Source organism: Aedes albopictus, chromosome 2 (genome assembly GCF_035046485.1).
Source record: "Aedes albopictus strain Foshan chromosome 2, AalbF5, whole genome shotgun sequence".
Taxonomy (NCBI): domain Eukaryota; kingdom Metazoa; phylum Arthropoda; class Insecta; order Diptera; family Culicidae; genus Aedes; species Aedes albopictus.
The window spans coordinates 399,140,342-399,160,592 of NC_085137.1; the positions used below are offsets into that span (position 1 = coordinate 399,140,342).

The window sequence follows — 20,251 nt, forward strand, 5'->3', positions numbered from 1 at the left end:
ACGAGGAATCCGTGGAGGAATTTTAGAATAAATCTGTGAAATTCCTGGAGGAATCCCTGGAAGAATTATGGGATTTTTTTTGATTTTTTGGAGAAAACTGGAGGAATTCCAGGAAGAATACATGGAGAAAACCTTGGAGGAGTTCTGGCAGCAATTCCTAGAGGTTTTTCTGAAGGAATCCGTGGAGGATTTCCCGTAGGACTTCCTGGAAGGATTCCTGGAGACAACCCTGGATGAATTTCTGGATGAATCCCTAGAGGAATTCGTGGGGAAAAGTGCCCAAAATAGGTCCCCCTGCCCAAGTTGTCCCAGACCCTACTTATGTGATCATGCCACTGTTCTCTGCCTCAGAAAAAACTCGATAGAATAGCTTATATTTGTAAGACTGTGAAGAACCAGAAGAACCACGTGAAAAATTGAACATGTATTCAGCTCTTGGTCTAGCTGCAATTTTCGAATCCTAGTAGCCGATGGATCGCCCCAAGGAAGAGGTTGTCAGATACTCGGGTCTGGCAGGGGGCGCAACGGGCTGCGCAACGCGCACGCTGTGTCAACCGTTCGATGTGATCAAAATACGTCTGCAACTGCAGGTGGAGCCGATCCATTCGCGATCGTCCACATCCAAGTATCGTACGATACCCCAAACCATCCGGACCGTGTACCAAGAGGAGGGAATTCTCGCTTTTTGGAAGGGCCACAATGCGTCGCAGGTCCTATCGATGACTCAAGGAGTGGCGCAGTTCACGTTCTACGAGCGGTTCAACAGGGTTCTCCGGAAAATGACGGTTTTTGAAGGACGCGATCGTGCAAGGAACTTCGTGTGCGGTGCTTTTAGTGGATCGTTTTCCACATTCACGATTATGCCGTTGGATGTGATCAAGACGCGACTGGTATCGCAAGATCCAAACGGAGGCTACAGGAACGCATTTCACGCGGTGGCCAGCATCTACCGGTATGAGGGTTGGCGCGGTCTCTATCGGGGCGTCGGACCAGCCATCATGCAAACGGCTCCACTCACAGGCGGCCAATTCATGTTCTACAACCTGTTCGGAGACGTGATCAAACGGATCGAAGAAGTACCCCAAGAAGTATTGCTCGGTTCAACGGAACTGATGGTTTGCGGTGCTCTGTCCGGATTGTGCACCAAGTTGATCGTTTACCCGCTGGATTTGATCAAGCGAAGGTTGCAAATTCAAGGCTTTTCGAAGGGAAGGAAAACGTACGGGAAGCATTTCGTGTGCAAGCACTTGCTCCAGTGTATGTATAGGGTCGTCCGCAAGGAGGGATTCCTAGGGCTCTACAAGGGTTTGAGTTCTTCGCTGCTGAAGGCCTCCATTACGTCAGCCATATTTTTTACCTTTTACGATAAGCTGCTGAATACGTTGAATAAACACTTCTGACATCAAACCCCGCAGTTTTCCGTGTGAATTTGTAGGTCTCCGAGAGATTTAAAAGGCGTACCACAAATCGGACACGTAAGGTCACCACGTGTTGAGGATGAATGCGGTTCTTGTATCGTTGTGTTTTCCAGTGATTGAACTCCTCTGAAACAAATTAGGTAATCATGATGTTCCAAAATAGTCGCATTTCAAGAAAATAATTACCTCCTCACCAAAGCGTTCAGTTCTCGGTTTTGCTGCATCAGTTCTAAACATCTGAGCTCTAACTGATTTTTGGATCGAATATGCTCTTGGACTGATTGCTGGAATTTCGTTTCAGAGGATGTCTTGCTAGCAATCAATTCCTGTATGTTTGACTTAAGCTTGTGCAGCTGATCTTCGTAAGAATCAATAATGCTTTGTTTCTGTAATGATTTTTGTAGTTATCAAGGGTGTAAAGAATCACATTATTAGCAGATTATCGTACTTCACTAACAAGATTGTTAAATCTGTTCAGCTCTTTTTCAAACGAAATTTTATCTGTAACAAAATGTAGCCTAGATAAGATAAGGGTGTCAAAAATTTAGTGACTTCACTTACGACTTTCTTGCAAATCTTGTAGTTTCGATTCCAATTGCTTGAATTCATTGCATTTATTAAGATTATCTTTCTTCAGGGTCTCCAATTCACGCTGCAATTCCGAAACTTGGTTTGAAAGTTGAGTTTTCTCTTTCACCAGCAGAATTTGTTTCGATTCGAGATCTTCTGATTTTCCTTTTAATTTTTCTCGCTCTGAAAGGGTTGTTTAAAATATGAGGGTACATAAATGTGAATAAATTGATTATCAACTAACCATCCATAAGTTGCTGCATCCTGGTTTCTGCGTTTTGTGCCTTGATTTGATCCTTGCAATAGAATGAAAAATAATAATATTTAGTTGATGTAAAGACAAATATCCAAAGGTTTTTGCAGTACATATACAATAAAGCTTATATCCGCAAGGGTCACCAAGCTTCTAATCGCACCATGCTATGGGATCGAGCCTTCATCCCCACTCCGGGCGATGAAAATTTTCGTGAAAATAATTTCTTCTCTGTATCTACTGGTGCAAGCTCTGTGTGTCCCTTGTCTAGTGTAAAGTTTCATTCAGTCTGTACAGCCTCTGGCTAACGATGGTGTCCACGTCTCTTAAATAATCGGGACCAGTGAAGAGAATTGTCAGACAAAAGAGGCACAAAACAACCCGAATAGAAATTGTAATGTAGAAAACATCAGCATACATCTATAAAACCTTAAAATTTAATGTATATTATTGTTGTCCTAATGTACTCAGACTTCAATGAAACATCCAAGTACACCGTAATACATAAGATTTACCTGTAACATTGAAGTCAAACTTCAATGTGATGTTGAATTTAGCATCATATCACATCCAAAGACAAAATCTTCAAATGTTACATCAAAATCAAATGTCATAACGATTTCAACTGTTGCTCGCTTGAAACATCAGAATACATCTAACGACAGATGAATGTATTGTTACATTAGAATCAAACATCATTTTTATGTCGAGTGTTGCTCACTTGAAACATCAGAAAACATGTGACGTCACCAGAATAAAACGTTACATTAGAATTAAACTTCATATTGATGTCAAGTGTTCCTCAGTTGAAAGCTTGAAACATCAGCATACATCTAACGACAGATGAAAGTAATGTTAAATACATCAAAATCAAATATCACATGATGACTGTCACCAGGGAATAGACCAATGCATCAATCCTCTAATTTGACATTTGAGAGGTGCCGTGTTTAAAGAAAATAAACTTGTTTCCGTCGCCGCCTAAATAACACAGCATCGCTCAAAAGTCAAACGAGTAAACACAGGTAAACACGTGTATTTGTGCAATGACAGATGACTTTCCCCACACGTATAAAATTCATAACATAGGAATGCATGGTACCTACACAAAATTGTCCAAAGTCCGTGGGACTCCTCGTTCCAGTAATACACAAATTCACGATCAGCTCGTGCACCATAAGCATGTATTTTGCAATAATTTCTTGTTATCTTGTTTAGTAAACCGAACATATAAAAATTCCACGAAATTGTGAGCTATTTTCGGCTATTTTATAATTTGCATAAATATTCACATGTGAATGTCACTCATTTTTGAATGCCATGTAATTTAACTGAAAATGTGTGGCTGTGATTATCCGTGCAGTTTGCCACGGCCATTTTATATGAAAAAAAAAACAAGTGAAAACACTCGTGGACTCGTGATGTTTGCGCGTCGAATTTTAATCGAAAATATTTCGGTCCGCGGGTGAAACACTGCTCTGCCGTAATTCTGCAAAGTGACGTAAGCGCCATTCAAAATGTCGATATTTGTTGGTATATTATATGTAATATCTGGTGTAAAAATAACACTGTGGTATGCCTGTTGTATTAGAATGCAAGATCTAGTCGTAATCTATCATCCATGGAAAGAAACTTAGAGGATGAGCAAGAGTTTTATACATAATAGCCAAAAAATGGGCCAAAACTATGTATCAATGTCGCTTACGTCACTTTGCAGAATTTGGGCAGTGCTGGGAGTGCCGCTGGAAGCTTACCGGATATCACCAGCCGTGTGCGCGAGTGGATCGCAGAGCAGGTTCTTCAAAGTGTGATGGTAGGTTTGACGGGAAAAACTTTCTTTGTCGCGTTTGGTTTGCCCCCGACCATTTGTGATCCGGTCGTTTGCACCACCACTTGCTGGGTGATTCTAAACCCGATGTGCTAGTCTAGCACTGCTAGATGAATTACCGTGCCAAATAATTTGTAAGTATGTTTCTTTTACTTCCAGAGAAATCCATTCCTGCCACAGTATGCATGGACGAAGAGTACACCAACAGCAGATTTGGGATCCCTCCGATTCAGCTCCGCCGGCAAATCGCTTCTTGTAAACCCTCTACAAGTGAGACATGGCCAGCCGGAGCGGAGGAGCTACTCTGTTTATTGCAGTTGGCTTCGTTTAGTACATCGGAGTTTGGACAACGATGTTCCTTGGTGGCCCGTGATCAGGTAAGTATATGGTGTGGTTCTCCGGTCTGGTTACGATTTTTAGTCGTGCCGTCTCAGGTCGTGCCTTAGTCAGCATTTGCTCTGAAGTGGGGTAAAATTTGAAAGAACAAAATGTACAGATCAATCGGATGACTGATGACTGTAAATGTTCCAACGTAATGTGCTGAAATTTGGGTTATTATTAATTATTATTGTTGAAGGGTTGTTACAACTACGTTCACGGAGTTTGCGGATTTAGCGCGGAATTGCCTAAAGAATTTGGCTCTCGCGCGGATTGACCGCGGAATTGAAATCTGTGCATGCTATTATGCAAATTTCGTTCAGTAATTTACGTAATTTTAGTTATTCAGTTTTTTACGTGGCGAAAACTTTAGGGTATTTTCGTGTGGGATTGCCTTCTTTTTATCAATCAACGATTGATTAATTATACTTCGTGAAGTATTTTATTAAGGGGACTCAGGGTGGCTCAAGTTTGTATGGGAAATACCACATGTCAAAAAGTTCGATGGGCCCCCTTCTTATTTCGATCTAGATGACGCCACGATGCTCTGGTCAAATTTTCAGCTAAATCCGTCATCATTTGGGCGGTGCTAAACTCGTTTGAAGTTTGTATGGGAGTTTATATGGGAAAACATCGTTTTTTGCATTTTTCTCGTTAGGGGCACTATTTTTTTTCTTAAACCACATAATCGATTCTATAGAAATATAGCCTAGGATATACCGAAAAACTTCAGGAATTCTTCATGGGATTCCTCCAAGAATTCCTCCGGAGATCTCTTAAGTGTTTCCTCCAGGATTTTTTTTTCAGAGATTGCTCTGGGTTGCAGGAGAATGAAGGAGAATGAAACTGTTTTGACTTTCCCCCAAGAAACGTCAAAGTCCAAACCGGTTGGTTATGCCCACCGCCGCCATTACCGCTCGCGGATAAGTGGATAGTAGACATAGGGTGAAACAAATTGGTCAAAAAAACGACAACAGTGGAAAATAGTTGTTCAAGGCACGGCTGTACATGCCGACAAAAACAAAGCTTTATCCAAAACAGTCTGAATTTAAATTAACTGAACAAAAATGAACTACTTTGGCGTATTATTCATCCATAGTAGTTGTTTTGTAATGAAATAACTTTACAGGTGTAAATAATGTACGAAATTTGTAAAAGTCTCATGGTGTCCATACTGCCCCATGGGGGTGTCCATTCTGCCCCGTATGTTCTAAATCGGTCATGAAATAGTAACATTTTTCAAAACATTTTTTGATGTCGATAATTTTTTTTCGTTTATGCTCGTGTGCAATAGCTGCTAAATAGACTTAAAAAGGACACATGTATAAAAAATTTAAACTTTTATGACATCTTGCCAGATAAAGCTGGCAAAAACCTTGGGGTGTCCATACTGCCTCGCCTCCCCCTATTCCTCTAAGAATTCCTCCACGAACTCTTCTAAGGATTCCTTCTGGATATCTCCAAGAATGCCATATATGATTTCTTCAGGAATAGCTATTTAACATTCTTCTAGTATATCCTCCAGGAGTTCCTACAGAAATTATATCAGGAACTTTCTCCAGGCATTCCTCGAGGAATTCTTCCTGACATTTTTCCAGGAATTTCGCCTGAGATTCGTCCAGAAATTACTTCAGGAATTCCTCCAAAAATTCCACCAGGAATTCCCCTAGGAATTTCTACAAGAATTTATCCTGGAATTCTTCAAAGCATTCCTCCATGGATTTTTCCAGAGATTACTAAAGGAATTCATCAGGAATTTCTTTTGGACTTCCCCTAGGAACTCCTCCAAAGATTTTTTCAGGAAATATTTCGGGGATTCCTCCGAGAATTCCACCAGGAATTCTCCTGGGCATTCTTTCAGGCATTTATCCAGACATTCTTCCAGGAAATCTTGCAGATGTTCCTCAAAGAATTCTTTCAGCGATTCCTTCAAAAATTCCTCCAGCTATTTCTCCAGGAATTGCTTCAGAGACTCTTCCACGAATTCCTCCAGGAGTTCTTCCAGGAGTCCAGGAATTTATTCAGGAAATCCGTCAGGGATTCCTTAAGAAATTCTTCCAGGATTTTCTCTACCAATACCTTCTAGAATTTTTCTGGGATTCCTCCAGGCATTCCTCCAGGAATTCTTCCAGATGTTCCTCCAGGAATTGATGCAGGGATTCCTCCAGAAATTCCCTTAAGAATTCATCCAGGAGCTGCTTTATGGATTCCTCCAGGAATTTCTCCAAGGATTCCCCCAGGGATTTCTCCAGGAATTCTCTCGAGGTGTTCTCCAGTAATTCCTTCAGAAATTCCTCAAGAAACTCAAGGGAATTACTTCAGGGATTTCTCCAGAGATTTCCCAAGGGATTCCTCCAGGAAATCCTTCGAAGATTCATCCAGGAATTCTTCTAAAGATTCTTCCAGGAAATCATCCTGAAATTTCTCAAGCGATTATTTCAGAATTTTCTCCAGGGATTCCTTCCACACTTCTTCAGGAGATTTCTCCACGAATTCCTCCAGGGATTCCTTAATGAGTTCTTCCAGAGATTGCTCCAAGAATTCATCCGAGAATTTCTCCAGGAATTTGTCCAGAAGTTCCTCCAGGCATTCGTCCAGGATTCTCTCTAAAGATTTTTCCAGGAATTGCTTCAGGGATTTCTCCAGAAGTTCTTCCAAGGATTCTTTCAGAAATTCCTCTAGCATTTCCTCTAGCGATTCCTCCCAGAATTCATCCAGGAGTTTCTCCAGGTATACTTTGAGGAATTCATCCAGGGATTTCTCCGGGAATTCCTTTAGTGTAATTTTGAAAGTTTGAAAGGGAAATACCAGTTCCCCATCGATTTTTTCTACCCGGTTTTCACCAAAAAGATTATCTGAAACGACTCAAATATGCGACTGAAATGCGATTATACCAGTATAATTTTAATTTGATTCTATAATTGCTCATTTCCACTTTAAATCTGCCTTCATTGGGTCCTTTAAAGGAATCCATGGAAAAATTTCCCTAAATCGAAATTTTAAAATTAATTAAATTAAAATTAATTTATGTGGAGCGAACCTGGTGTGGTGGTATGAACACAAGACTATCACGCCGAGGACCTGGGATCGAATCCCATTCCCCACATACTCACATTATGTGGTTATGCGTGGTCCCGAGATGAACTAGCCTAGGGTTAAAAATCTCGTTAATACAGACAAACAACAAATGTGGAGCCTCGTAGCCGTGCGGTTAGGGTCACCAAGCTTCTAATCGCACCATGCGGTGAGGGTTCGATTGCCGCTCCGGGAATATTCTTGAGAATAGTTTCTTCTCCGTATCCACTGGTACATGCTCCGTGTGTCCCTTGTCTAGTGTTAATTTTCATTCAGTCTTGTGGAATAGTGCGTTACGGCGCAAGGACTACCACATTAAAATTTGATCATGCTATTTTCCTAACAAATGTAGTGAGGCTCCTGTAGGAACAATCCAGAATCAAGATTTGATGTAGTGATTTTTTTTCGGTTTGTCTGTTGGTGTGTTTAGTGTTTGCTGATAATGAACATATTCTTTCGGGAGGATTCAGGTAGGTTTATTGTATAATACAGGAACTATGGTAAGGTGTATAACCATTGCAAGCGTATCACGAATAGCTTATTCAAAGAAATATGTTGATACAGTTTTCCTTTCCAGATTTTCGGCCACCCAGTTCTGCAGCGGTCAATATGAAGAAACAGATCAGATGAATTATGCAGGCAGCTGTTTCAACACAACCAAATAATATTTTGTGCGCCTCAACGTTCACCAAACGTATCCTTTGGAATCTACCTTCCCACTAACAATACCCAAATTCCCGAGACACCTTGGCCTGAGCGATCGTAAAGCTATAAGCATATATGTACATCTTTCATAGGTGTCCAAAACTAACCATTGTATTGATGAGAAGTTGTTATTAACTATTCGAATTTCTTTTGTTGTCCAATAGATTGTGTAAAATGCTACAAATTTGATCAAGCACGCCGTAAAATTCGTCACCCATGATTTGGCGCCTACATCAGTGGTCTAACGACTCTTCGCGTTCTCGGCACTAGTTCCAATATGTCGCTTAAAGAGTTGCCACATATGATGTTAGGTAAGCTGAGGTCAGTTAACTGACTGATGGGGCACGGGAGCTACTGCTATGATCAAAATGTATGCATTACTAAGACATTCTAGACGGACCTAGAGACGGACAATCGAAAAGAAAACGAGTATTTAAGAATATGACTTCAATCTATCAATATCTATCAATCGCAATACATATAACTGTGGTATGCAATCTAGAACATTAGAACACGTTTGTTTTTTGCAAATATGAGTATCCATCTTGGTATCAAATGGTTATGTAATCAAAGAACGTAAGAAAACGTCTGAATCTAATGTTTTTTCATCAACATACATCAGAAACACGTTTGAATCTAATCTATTTGCACATCATAAAACATTTAAAAACATTTTAAATTAATGTCTGAATTTACGTCAACATACATCAGGAAACGTCTGAATCTGATGTTTTTTACATCAACATACATCAGAAATACGTTTGAATCTAATGTATTTACACATCATAAAACATCTAAAAACGACTAAAACAAATGTCAGAATTGACGTCAATATACATCAGGAAACGTCTGAATCTGATGTTTTTTACATCAACATACATCAAAAATACGTTTGAATCTAATGTATTTGCACACCATGAAACATCTGAAAACATCTAAAACCGATGTCTCAATTTGCATCAATATAACGTATAATTCTAATGTTTTTCACATCTACATACATAACAAAACGTTTGAATCTAATGTTTTTGCACATCATGAAACATCTGAAAACGTCCAAATCTATTGTTATTTTACATCAACATACAAAAGAAAATCGTTAGAGTTTTATGTTTTTTGCACATCAAAAAACATTTGAAAACGTCAGATTTTGATGTTTCGGATTATTTGCTTGACATCAGAAAAACGTTTGATTTCCTGATGTATACATTATGTTACCTTGCATAAACACATCTGAATCGTAATGTTTTCTAATGTTCAACATCAGAAGTACATCAAACCTTGATGTTGATGTATACATCGAAATTTAACGTCAGGTTAATGTAAATTTTTATTCGGGAAGCAACAAAGAAGGCGTGACGATTACTCTTTATCCCTACTGGTAACAGATAATGACATGATCTCGAATTTTTTTGCTACAGACAAAACGGAAGCAGAATTTGTTGGGCACTTTTCAACTTGTGAATAATCAATTATTATCAACCCAAATTCGAAACTTTTTGACGATACACGTTTAGTGGCGTTGCAGTGTTTACCGACTCGAAGTTACCGCTCGAAAATCACAATGCAAGGCTTATAAATCTCTAAACTCGTGGTGTACGATGTTTATCGTATTATTTTCAAGTTGGGACAAACATATGGTCGGCATCGGTGGTGTAGTGGTAAGCGTGGTTGCCTCTCACCCCAGTCCACTATGGGCCAGAAATCAAAATTTCGCGACAAAATTCAAAAAAGTTGTTTTTTTTTAAGGTCAATCAATTTTCATATATGTATGATTGTTTGGGCTGTGTTTGATTGTATACCGGCTGATTTTTTTGATTTGTAACAAAATTGTATCGATTTTTGTATGGAGAAACTTCTTATAAGCGAAAATTCTCTTTAAGTTTAAATTTCAATTTCACAATGTTTACTCAAATTGTACAGTTTATTTGCCAATTTATTGAAAAAGTAGAAGTATTCGACCGTATTCGACATGCAACCGATCTAGGAAGCTAGTTGAGACTCTTCTTTTTCGGATGCAACCGGACTTTTTTGCGGGAATTTGCGGGAAACCAAGATAGAATGATTTAAGCGCATGCGTTAATTTTACAATGTTTTACGCTGTGCTTTAATAACCATCCACTCGTAGATAGACTTTTGCCATTGCGACGCAATCTTTTTATAGCTTGCGAAACAATACACATAGCAACATACTACTATTGTTCTGGAATATTTCGTTTTAGGTAACTGTGATTGTAGACGTTTAAATCAATATCACACACTTATTCAAAGTGCAAAATTTCGGTACATAAATTCGTGTGGTCAATTATGATTTTTAATAATCTCAATTTATGTATATATGTCATGTATGTATAGTTTTTGGTGAAAAAATTCGCTGCTCAGGTGTTTCAGATGTCCGGAATTTGGCAGAATACCACTTGACCGAATAATGTTCAAAATAATTCAGAGACCACTTTTCACATTCTAGCTGCCAATTTGATCATCATTATTTTTTCCTTCTTCCTTCCTTCAATCATTGACTATTCTTTCTTATTTTACAATTCAGGGATTTGTTGGCGTTAAAACTGTCAATATTTTATCAGAGATTTTTCCTCCTTTTAATCAAAGGGGATTATTTTGAGCTATACTGACGTGGTGAACAGTGGCACGATCGTTTCTTCTTCAGCCAAACGGCATTCAGCCAAATGACGTTCGGCCAAATGGCGTTCGGCCAAGCGGCAATCAGCCCAACGACACTCGGCCTATTGACTTGGAGACGGTATTTGAACAATAAATTGTGTTCGCTCTTCGATCATATGTATAAGTGGGATGGATATATTTGCGATTAGGGAAAAGATTTGATTTTCCTTAATATGTCTAAAATGTCGTGTCATTGATAGGCTCGGTAGCCAAGTCGGTAAAGCACTTGTGTAGCATATAAGGATCGTGAGTTGAAATCTCACTTGAGCTGTAAATTTGTTCCTGTTCACTTATAATGTATCCATCTGTACATATATATGTACGTTGAGTTTATTTAAAATTCTAATTTTGATTGATATACCGACCGAAACTTTGCACATTGAGTAAGTCTGTGGTCTTGATTTAAAAGCTTATAATCACATTTATAATTGAAACAAAACCTTCCCGAATGAAAGTTGTTTGTTGCTTCGTATATTGTTTCGCAAGTAATAAAGTCATAGCGTCGTAATGGCAAAAGTGGATGATTATTGAAGCACAGCGTGGAATATTGTAAAATTTAAGCAAGCACTAAAATCACTCTAACTTGGCTTCCCGCAAATTCCCGCAAAAAAGTCCGGTTGCATTCGAAAAAGAAGAGTCTAAACTAGCATCCTAGACCGATTGCATGTCGAATACGGTCAAATACTCCTACTTTTTAAACACATTGGCAAATAAACCGTAAAATTTGAGTAAATATTGTAAAATTTATTTTTAAACTTAAAAACATCGCAATTTGTGTATCAAATGTGCAAAATATACTAAATTTACTTTTAGGAAATGTATGCGTTTTATTTTTTAATCACATTTTTCACCCCAAATCACATTTTTCTTAATATTGGTTAAATTCGAGAATTTTCGCTCATAAGAAGTTTCTCCATAGAAAAAACGATACAATTTTGTTACAAATCGAAAAAATCAGTTGGTATATAATCAAACATAGCCCGAACAATCATACAAATATAAAAATTGATTGATTTTAGAAAAACAACTTTTTTGACTTTTGTCGCGAAATTTTGATTTCTGGCCCATAGTGCGACGTAAAACACAACTGGCGCCGAACGGTGCTAGTTGGCCAGAAAAAAGAAGAAGAAGAAGGACAAACATATGTCACATTGGGTGGATTGTCGCAACAAATAAAGGTTGCGACATTGTCATTATTGTTGCGCGATTGTTGAATTTTGATTCACTGATCGGGTTCGGGACACATAAATACGACTGTAACTCTGACATGAATCAGTAAAATTTGCAAAAAAAATACTGAAAACTCCTTGATATGTAGTGGTACAGTTATGTTCATTAAATAGCAGTAAAAGATTACGGTGTACAATATTTAGAAAGTGATACCTTCCGGAAATCTGACAGTTTTTTGATAACGTAGTTCAAATCGTTCATAGGCCTTTCCTCAATGATCTAGTACTCCTCACCAATTTGATCAACGTAAAACGATAAGAACGACGTCACATGTTTACATCCAAAAATGATGTTTACATAGGTTACTAGCCTGCCTTGTGATATTTATGCCGTGGTAAAAGACGATTTCCATACAAAATGGCCAACTTTGACATGCTCTAACATAGGACTACAGTAGTAGTAATAGATAGTAACTGTAGATAGATGCTCTTATATTTATTTTGAATTACAGAAATTCGTCCAGCAAGTACTCTAATAATTCCTCCAGGAATTCTACGAATTCTTAGCAGAAGTTTTGGAGGAATAACTGAAGAAATTGTTGAAAAAAAAATGATGGAGCATTTTTTGGAGAAATTCTCGGAGAAATTCCTGATGGGATTCATAGAGGAATTCTTAACAGAATTCTATGAGTATTTTCTGGAGAAATTCTTGGAGGAATTCTGGGAAGAAGTTTTGGAGCAGTTCCTGGAGAATTACCTGAAGGAATTCTTGGAGGAATCCCTAAGGTTGTCCCGGGATTATTTTCTTGCAGAATTTCCAGAGGTTTCCTAAAGAATCTTGCAGGTGTTTATGAAGGAATTTCTGAAAGATTTTTGGATGAATTCTTGAAGGAATTTCATGAAAAACAAACTTTGGAGATATTCCTGGCGAAATTCCTGAAGGGGTTCTTCTCAGAAGTCTTAGAAAGATCCCTGGAGAAATTCTTGGGGAAGGTAGTATAGGATTTTTTGGAGAAACTCCTGGAGGGATTTTTGGAAAAGTTCTAGGCATATGTCTTGGAAGAATTCCTGGATCAATTCTTGGAAAAATTCCTTGAGGAATTCGTTGAGGACTTTCTGGTGGAATTCCAAGAAGAATTCATTAAGGAACTCTTGAAAGAGTTCCTGGAGGAATCCCGTAAGGAATTTTTGGCGTAATTCTTTAACAATTTTCGGAGAAATTTTAGAGGAAATCCCTGAAGGAATTTTCTTACAGTAATCCCAGGAGTACTTTCTTGAGGAATTACTAAAAGTTTCCTGAAGGATACTGGGGGTTTTCATGGAAGAATTTCTGGAGGAATTTTTGAAAAAAAATCCTGAAAAATCTATTGAGGAATTCCTGGAAGAATTCTTCGGTGAATTCCTGAAGAAGCTCTTGGAGGATTTCCTGAAGTAATTTCTGTTGGAATTCCTTGAGAAAAATCTTCACGAATTTCTGGAGGAATTTCGGAAGAAATGCCTGAAAGTAATCTCGTATGAATCTCTGGAATAATTTTTGGAAAAATTTCTGCAGGTTTCTGGAGAAACTCTTTGAGAAATTTGTGGAGAAATTTCTTGAGAGCTTCTTGGAAAAATTCATAGATTCTTGGAGGAACTCTTGGATAAATTATCAAGGTTTTTTGTTTTGAAAAATTCCAGGATGAATTCTTCCAGAAATTATTGGCAGATATTGAGACCCATACTGCCGTGAATCGCATATCTGTCCCATTTGCATAGGAAATCCAGCAAAGATGGGACTGATATGCGATTCACGTCAGCATACTTCAAAACACATTGGGTCTATTTGTATGCCAGTGGACACCCAAATAGCAACACATATAGATACTCGTAATATTATGAGGTGCAACAGACACAATTGTTAAATAATTATGCCGATAGAGTGAACAGAAACAAGAGTAGAGCCTGTAGACCTTGAAGGTTCTAGTTCCAGAATAGTTTGGAAGCCTGGAATATCCCATGAATGTACCAAAAGCATTATAGTTGTGCAATGAGGCTCCATCAGCAGTATAGACTACATTCCACGAATATGTTTTTACAATTTAAGCATGATACAGGATGTAGATATCGTAACCCAAACTTCAAAGTGTCTTGGAGGCCATTTGTTTTTCACGAAATGTATAACTACCACAATAATGAATTGCTCGTAACATCGCGAGGTCTAAATGGACATCAACGTGACTAAATTTCTTGAACATAGTGAACACAAATGATGGTAGATGTTGTAGATATCAAGAAAATGAATTCCAGGGTAGTTTAGATGACCTAGATCACCCAATTTATGTACCATGACTATTCTAGAAGTGCTTTGAGGCTTTCTGAGTAGCGTAGACTATGTTCTGTGATGATTCATCGTGTATCAAATTTGGTTCAGAATGTAGGATTTTTGACGCGAACTTCAGAATACTTTGGAGGCCTTAGAATAGTTCTGGGATCAAAACTTCAACAGACTATGATGGGTAGTAATACATTGCATGTCAAGGATCAGTGAAAACTATTGAGGATTAGCAAAACGATGAAATTTGAGCAAAAACATGTAGAATTCATAAAAAATACAAAAAAAGTCACGTATTTTCGGCTACCAGCAAAAGGAGGGGAGGTACCATGCGTTTCTCAGCACAACTATTCCCCTTGACTATTGAAAAACTCCGGGGATAAAATGTTGAAGATATTGCATTTCTGCCAAAAGTAGATCGTCCCGGGTGTTTACGGGTTAAGAAGAGTTTTCGGAGTACGGTAGATTGAAAAGTGGACGAAATGAGAACGAAGTGGACTACAGGTTATAGCAGTACATAATCGTTAAAGTTGAAATCTGTGAGTAATGTCAGTAAGTAATGTTTTGGCTAGTCAGGTTTTTTGGCCCTAGTTCGTTATGCAACCTGTTGCGATCTAAAATTATTATAAAATTATTTTTTACTGTTAGATCCTAAATAGTAGGTTGATTAAAACTGTAAAAACCATATAATGCATTTGCTTAAGGAGAAACTTCAGAGAGTACCAATATGGCTGCCACAATGGCCGACTTGGATCCCTACTCACGTTTTCAAGAGCACAAATCTTAAAAATTCGTAAACAAATGCGGTCGATTTGGAAAACCTGCCTCTTTTTGCAAGTGAGCAAAGCCAGGATAATGAAGTGCGACCTGGTTCGATGCTTCGAACGTCAGATTTGTGCCTCTAAAGTTTGTATGCAAAATTCCAATGGGTTTTCTTGATGTTTCACCTTTTAAACAAAACAAAATCAACTCCCATATGTCTATTAGTGTGGGTCATAGAAATCGTTTTTTTAGATCAAGGTTTTTTTGATTTCATTTCGGGTCCTGAGTGCCTGTACAAAATTTGAGTGCGATCAGTTATGCTTACAGTTTGCGCATCGAAATGGGATTTTGTATGGGTAAACTTACTTTTTTGCATTTTGTTTATAAAATAATAAGATGTCCTGATAAATTTTGTAGAAACCCCCAAAGCGATCCGAGTCTTGTGACAAAAGTTATAACCTACTGATTATCTGATTGTGCTTAAAGCGCAGTTTGGTGTTCAAAAGGAATCTCTCAAGAAACTTCTTGACTGATTCCTGGTAGAATTTTTCTACGCTGATTTCCATTTGAAATGTCATTTCTTCGCAACTGCGTACTGCGATCGAATAAAAAAAACTGTTTCTTGAGCGATTCAAACAAGAAATTTCCCATGTCAATGTCGCATGTTCTTTACATTTAACAGTAAAGGAATAACATAAATAATAAATTGTCAATTTTTGGTAAGAATTCCTAAGATTATATCTTTTTCCACATGCATCGGATCGCTTTGCGGTCTTCTACAAAGTTTTTCAAATTAGCCTGGGCTACACTTTTACATTAGCGGTTATTTTGAGTAACCTTCAAGATATATACAAAAAAGTATCTTGTATAAACTTTGCGATCCCTCTAAGCAGAATATCCTCTTCGAAAGAGTGTAATCAGTTTTGCACCTTTTGTACCTGTTATAGAGGGTGGAATTAGAAGGTACAAAACTGATCACACTTATTCGAAAAACCCATGTAAAATTCCATACAAACTTCAATCGCGATGCGCAAAATGTAGGCTACACCAATGCCCAAATTTTAGACATTTGTTTGGGACCTCAAAGAGCATCTAGAAAACACTGATCTAATTGAATCTGATATTTTTTTTTCCATACAACGTTGATCCACCCTAATGTCTATTTTGGCCAGGCTGCTTCTAATTAGGCCACTCCCATAAGAAATATACGTGATTGGCCAAAATAGAAATCGAGGTTGAGAATATGACCAAAACTGGCGTAGACTATCCAAAACCAGTGCCCGTACCCTATGTGTTACAGTGTAAAACCTGAATATGTAAAATAAAAATGCTTTTCACGACATTAGTTCCTAGATTATGTGTGCCAGAGTTAATAGTGAAACTAAAGAAGAATTTATAGCTGGAAATTTCAAGAAAATTCTAGTGGAATTTGTAGTGCAATGGTTGTGCCGTTTTTGTGAAATCCAAAGAGAATTTCTAGTGGATTCCTGCTGCAATTTCTGGAGAACTTGCTGATAGATCACCATAAAGAATGACCACTTAACAAAAACTTGTTAAAATGCGGCTATTCACAAGACTCTGAAATCAATGAGGAAATTTTAATGAAAAATGGTGAAGAAATTTTGGAGAGATTCCATAATTATAATAATTTCTGACATAATTTACAATGGAATTTTCCATTAAATTTCTTGGAAATCTTCAGCAAAAACCCGGATTAATTTTTGACCAATTCCTCCACGAATTTCTTCTGAAATTTTCTCAAGGAATCTAGGATTTAATCAGGAGTTCGCCATTCATTCATCCTTATTTCAGAGAGCAAATCTCTCAACTCAAAAAATTGGTGCTGGAACTCTTCAAAATAATCTGTCTTATATTCAAGCTAGATTTCCTCTAAAATGTTTTTAAACTTTTGGTGTTCTCCGATTTGAGTAAGTCCCAGTTGTCCAAGTAAAATCAAACTCCAGAATTCCAAAAATACTTTTAAATTTAGAAAAAAAATGCTTTTATTTGACTTAATTTAACTTTTTACTCTGAAATTGATTGAGTTTTGGAGTTTTTCTAGAATTCAGTCGAACATTCTCTTCAGGATTTCTGCAATTGCACAAAACAAATGTTTTGGAGGCAAAATTTGAATTTTGGTTAATAACTGGACAAATAATTACAGTCTTTCTCAGAATAATCACAACATATCACATATATCTTGCCAATAGACAGTTATTTGAGTTTCTTATGATAAAAATAAAATCTATAGAGTCCTTGGCCTTTGGTCAACAATTTGAAATTTTGTGAAGCGTTTGTTCTAATGTTTCAATCGCTCTAATATCAGGCCAGTATTAGAGATGTAAGGTGGATTTGCTAAAAAATATTAGATATTAGGTGATTTTTCAATGGTGCTCAAATTGCCCCATTGGTCAAATTAACTCGATTACCCGTAGCTATAGGGTAAACAGGTATAATAAGCCCCCCCTAAGCAGAAATGGCAATATATCTAAAACTTGCGCCTTATTCCATCTATTCCACGTCCACTGCAAATCGTTGTTCCTAAAGTTAGTGAAGTGTTGCATGCAAACTTTGCCTTTAGAGGAGCGGCTATGGAAGCTTTGAAACGTTTTTCGAAAACGTTCCAAAATTTGCCTTATCAAAACAAACGGGGCAATACGCCCCATCAAAAGGAAAACCTCCAGCCCCGTGATAAAACAGTCCCAGGGAATAATTCTACTACATGCTTATCCTAGGAGGGTCTTTTAACAAGTGTTTAACTGTATAAAAGTTGCAAAATAACACAAGCGAACAGAGCTAGCTTCGTTTACAATGATGTCAGTTTACAAGAGGTAAAATATTACGCCAAAAGCCTCGATTTCAGACTTTTTGATATTTTTGTTGCTTTTCTGTACCAATTAACTAACGGATCAGCTTGATGGTAATTATTCTTCAATATTCAAGATTTCTAATCGATCACGCATGCGAAAAGCGCTTGAATCGCTAGAAAATGAAGGGGGGCGTTTTTCCCCGGTGGGGCGCATTATACCCTTTTACCCTAGTATATATTCTAGTTGTACCGTTGGCGTACCAGTAGTCGCTCATGTTAGAATAGCCACTCACAGTCACAAAAATAAGAAGTAAAAAGAAAATAGGGTTAAATACTATTCCTTTTAATTCCACTAAGAATTTACATCCTTTTTGCATTCGTATTTCGACCTCAACTGTAAGGTCGTCTTCAGTGTCTCGTACTTGACTCAAGAATCACGGAGAGAATGCGAAGCCAAAGCGCCACATGGGAAGAATCTGTGTAGAACCACAAACCACCATTGGAAAAATATATGCAAATTAATTTGGGTCGTCTACGGTTTCAATTCGACATGTGTTATATATTAGTCGAAATGAAGGTAAGTGTTTTTATTCGAATAGTCTATTCGGAATAGAGGTTGCAAGCATCACATCACTTGCCAAAGTGAATCCAGAGCATGTGAATTTTCCTCCTTCCCATTAATAAAAATCCTTCCCTTAACAGTCGTGGAGAAGTAGAGGTGATCTCGGTCTCTAGTAGCAACGCACGTCATACTAATATTCCTGCCCTTCCTCGATGACCGTAGTAAGGACGTGGCCGGCTCGTTATTGACTTAATAAAATTAAGAATTCTCCAAGGTGCACATTGAAAACGGTAAGCTACTCCCAAGCTCCCAGGTTCGCTGTGCATTTCGATTGTTCTGTTCAATCACGGAGTAGCAACTACGAACTGTGTGCGGTCATCTATGCTCATGCTCATTTTTATCATAGCAAATATTGGAAAAAAAAATCAGGGCCGAAGGATTGCAATCTATTGGACAACGTTACAGAACCTACCGTTTCCAATTCGAGCGTTTTCTCCGATAACTTTGTTTTCATAGCTGTATAAGCTGCAAATGTTATATTATATGGTCAGTTTTCAAACTTCTTGGTTTCTGTTGAAAAAAAAAATAACTTACCTGCAACAATTTTTTCAAACACTTTCTCAAGGTGTCGATTTTCCTTCTCCAACTGTAAAGTTGAAGCAGTACATGTTGAAATACAATATAAAATACATATTTGACTAATTTACATACCTCTCTGATCCTCGCAAGATCGGTTCGCCTCTGCAACTGCCGAGGAGATGGCTTTGGTTTGCCGACTGGACTCATCGATTCAGTGCTGTTGCTCTTTGGTGAATCCGCTTTGGCAGTAGCATTAGCTTTATTCGCCACATTCAGTTCGAGATTCACTTTCAAATTGAGATTGAATCTGGAAACTATTAAACATTGATTTTAAGATTATTGCATTTGAATTTGTGATTTCCAAAAAATACCTATAGGATTAACAGCTGCTCGCAACGCCCGTGAAATCCACTTAGCATAGCGCTGTTGTTTCTTATCGTCACAGTTTACCTAAGGATCTCACTTTATTATAGATATTCTCGCTTTGAACGGATCAACCAACCTTCACTGAAACACCCTTCTCCTGTTCAGCATCCGCCTTATCACGTTTGCTCTTTCCGCCAGATTTTCCAGACGAACCACCTTTTTCCTTCCGCTCACTTTCATCGCCACCCTTCTCATCACCGGCGTTTTCCTCATCGGCAGCTGGAATGTCTTCGTCGTCATCGGCAGGTTCGTCGGCGTCTAGATTTTCACTTTGCGCATCATCATCCACCTCCTCGTCATCTTCGTCGTCGCCAGCGAGAAAAATCTCCGGCATTTCCATCACCTCGACGCAGATCGTTTCCATCCGGGCCAGAACAGCATTGCGAGCCATTGTCCTTCCGAGGGGTTGATAGCTCAGGACTAATTGGGATACTTTACCTGGTGAAAACTCAATCTATCTGTGACTTGTATTAAGACATGGATGCAACCGGAAAACTGTACACAATGGATAAAAATAACCATGCATAAGATTTCGGAAAGAGCATGCGCACCATATTGAGCATAGACGCGAGACAAAAAGCAGTGTACCTACCTCATATTAAGACGGCTGGTACTGCCGTCTTTGATTGGATTCCAATTTTATGTCTTATTAACTTTCAATTTGATTCTAATCTGATTGCTTTTCATTTTTTTGTATGAATTGTTGATTAGAAATATGGAAACGCAC

General features: G+C 38.1%; 2 protein-coding genes across 2 annotated transcripts; one reads left to right on the top strand and one right to left on the bottom strand.

Moving 5' to 3' along the window:
* Window positions 1-438: 438 nt before the first annotated feature.
* LOC115269850 (mitochondrial thiamine pyrophosphate carrier-like) lies at window positions 439-1,400 on the top strand. The gene has a single exon (XM_029878632.2). The coding sequence runs from the start codon at window positions 471-473 to the stop codon at window positions 1,398-1,400; it is 930 nt and encodes a 309-aa protein (XP_029734492.1). The 5' UTR covers window positions 439-470.
* Window positions 1,232-19,975, bottom strand: LOC109405174 (uncharacterized). Its single transcript, XM_062853269.1, has 11 exons — window positions 19,601-19,975; window positions 19,470-19,548; window positions 19,231-19,412; window positions 19,114-19,165; window positions 18,992-19,044; window positions 12,551-12,562; window positions 2,233-2,272; window positions 1,980-2,171; window positions 1,867-1,919; window positions 1,605-1,804; window positions 1,232-1,544 (listed from the first exon to the last, which is right to left on the bottom strand). The coding sequence occupies exons 1-11, from the start codon at window positions 19,913-19,915 to the stop codon at window positions 1,403-1,405; spliced, it is 1,320 nt and encodes a 439-aa protein (XP_062709253.1). The 5' UTR covers window positions 19,916-19,975; the 3' UTR covers window positions 1,232-1,402.
* Between the last annotated feature and the right edge of the window lie 276 nt (window positions 19,976-20,251).

Excerpts from the sequence above, each read along its gene's own strand:
- LOC115269850 (XM_029878632.2), top strand. The coding sequence starts at position 471 with ATGGATCGCCCCAAGGAAGAGGTTGTCAGATACTCGGGTCTGGCAGGG.
- LOC109405174 (XM_062853269.1), bottom strand. The coding sequence starts at position 19,915 with ATGGCTCGCAATGCTGTTCTGGCCCGGATGGAAACGATCTGCGTCGAG. Across the intron at positions 19,549-19,600 it reads AGAAGGGTGTTTCAGTGAAG|GTAAACTGTGACGATAAGAA; the intron begins GTTGGTTGATCC and ends TGAGATCCTTAG. Across the intron at positions 1,545-1,604 it reads CTGAACGCTTTGGTGAGGAG|AGGAGTTCAATCACTGGAAA; the intron begins GTAATTATTTTC and ends AATTTGTTTCAG.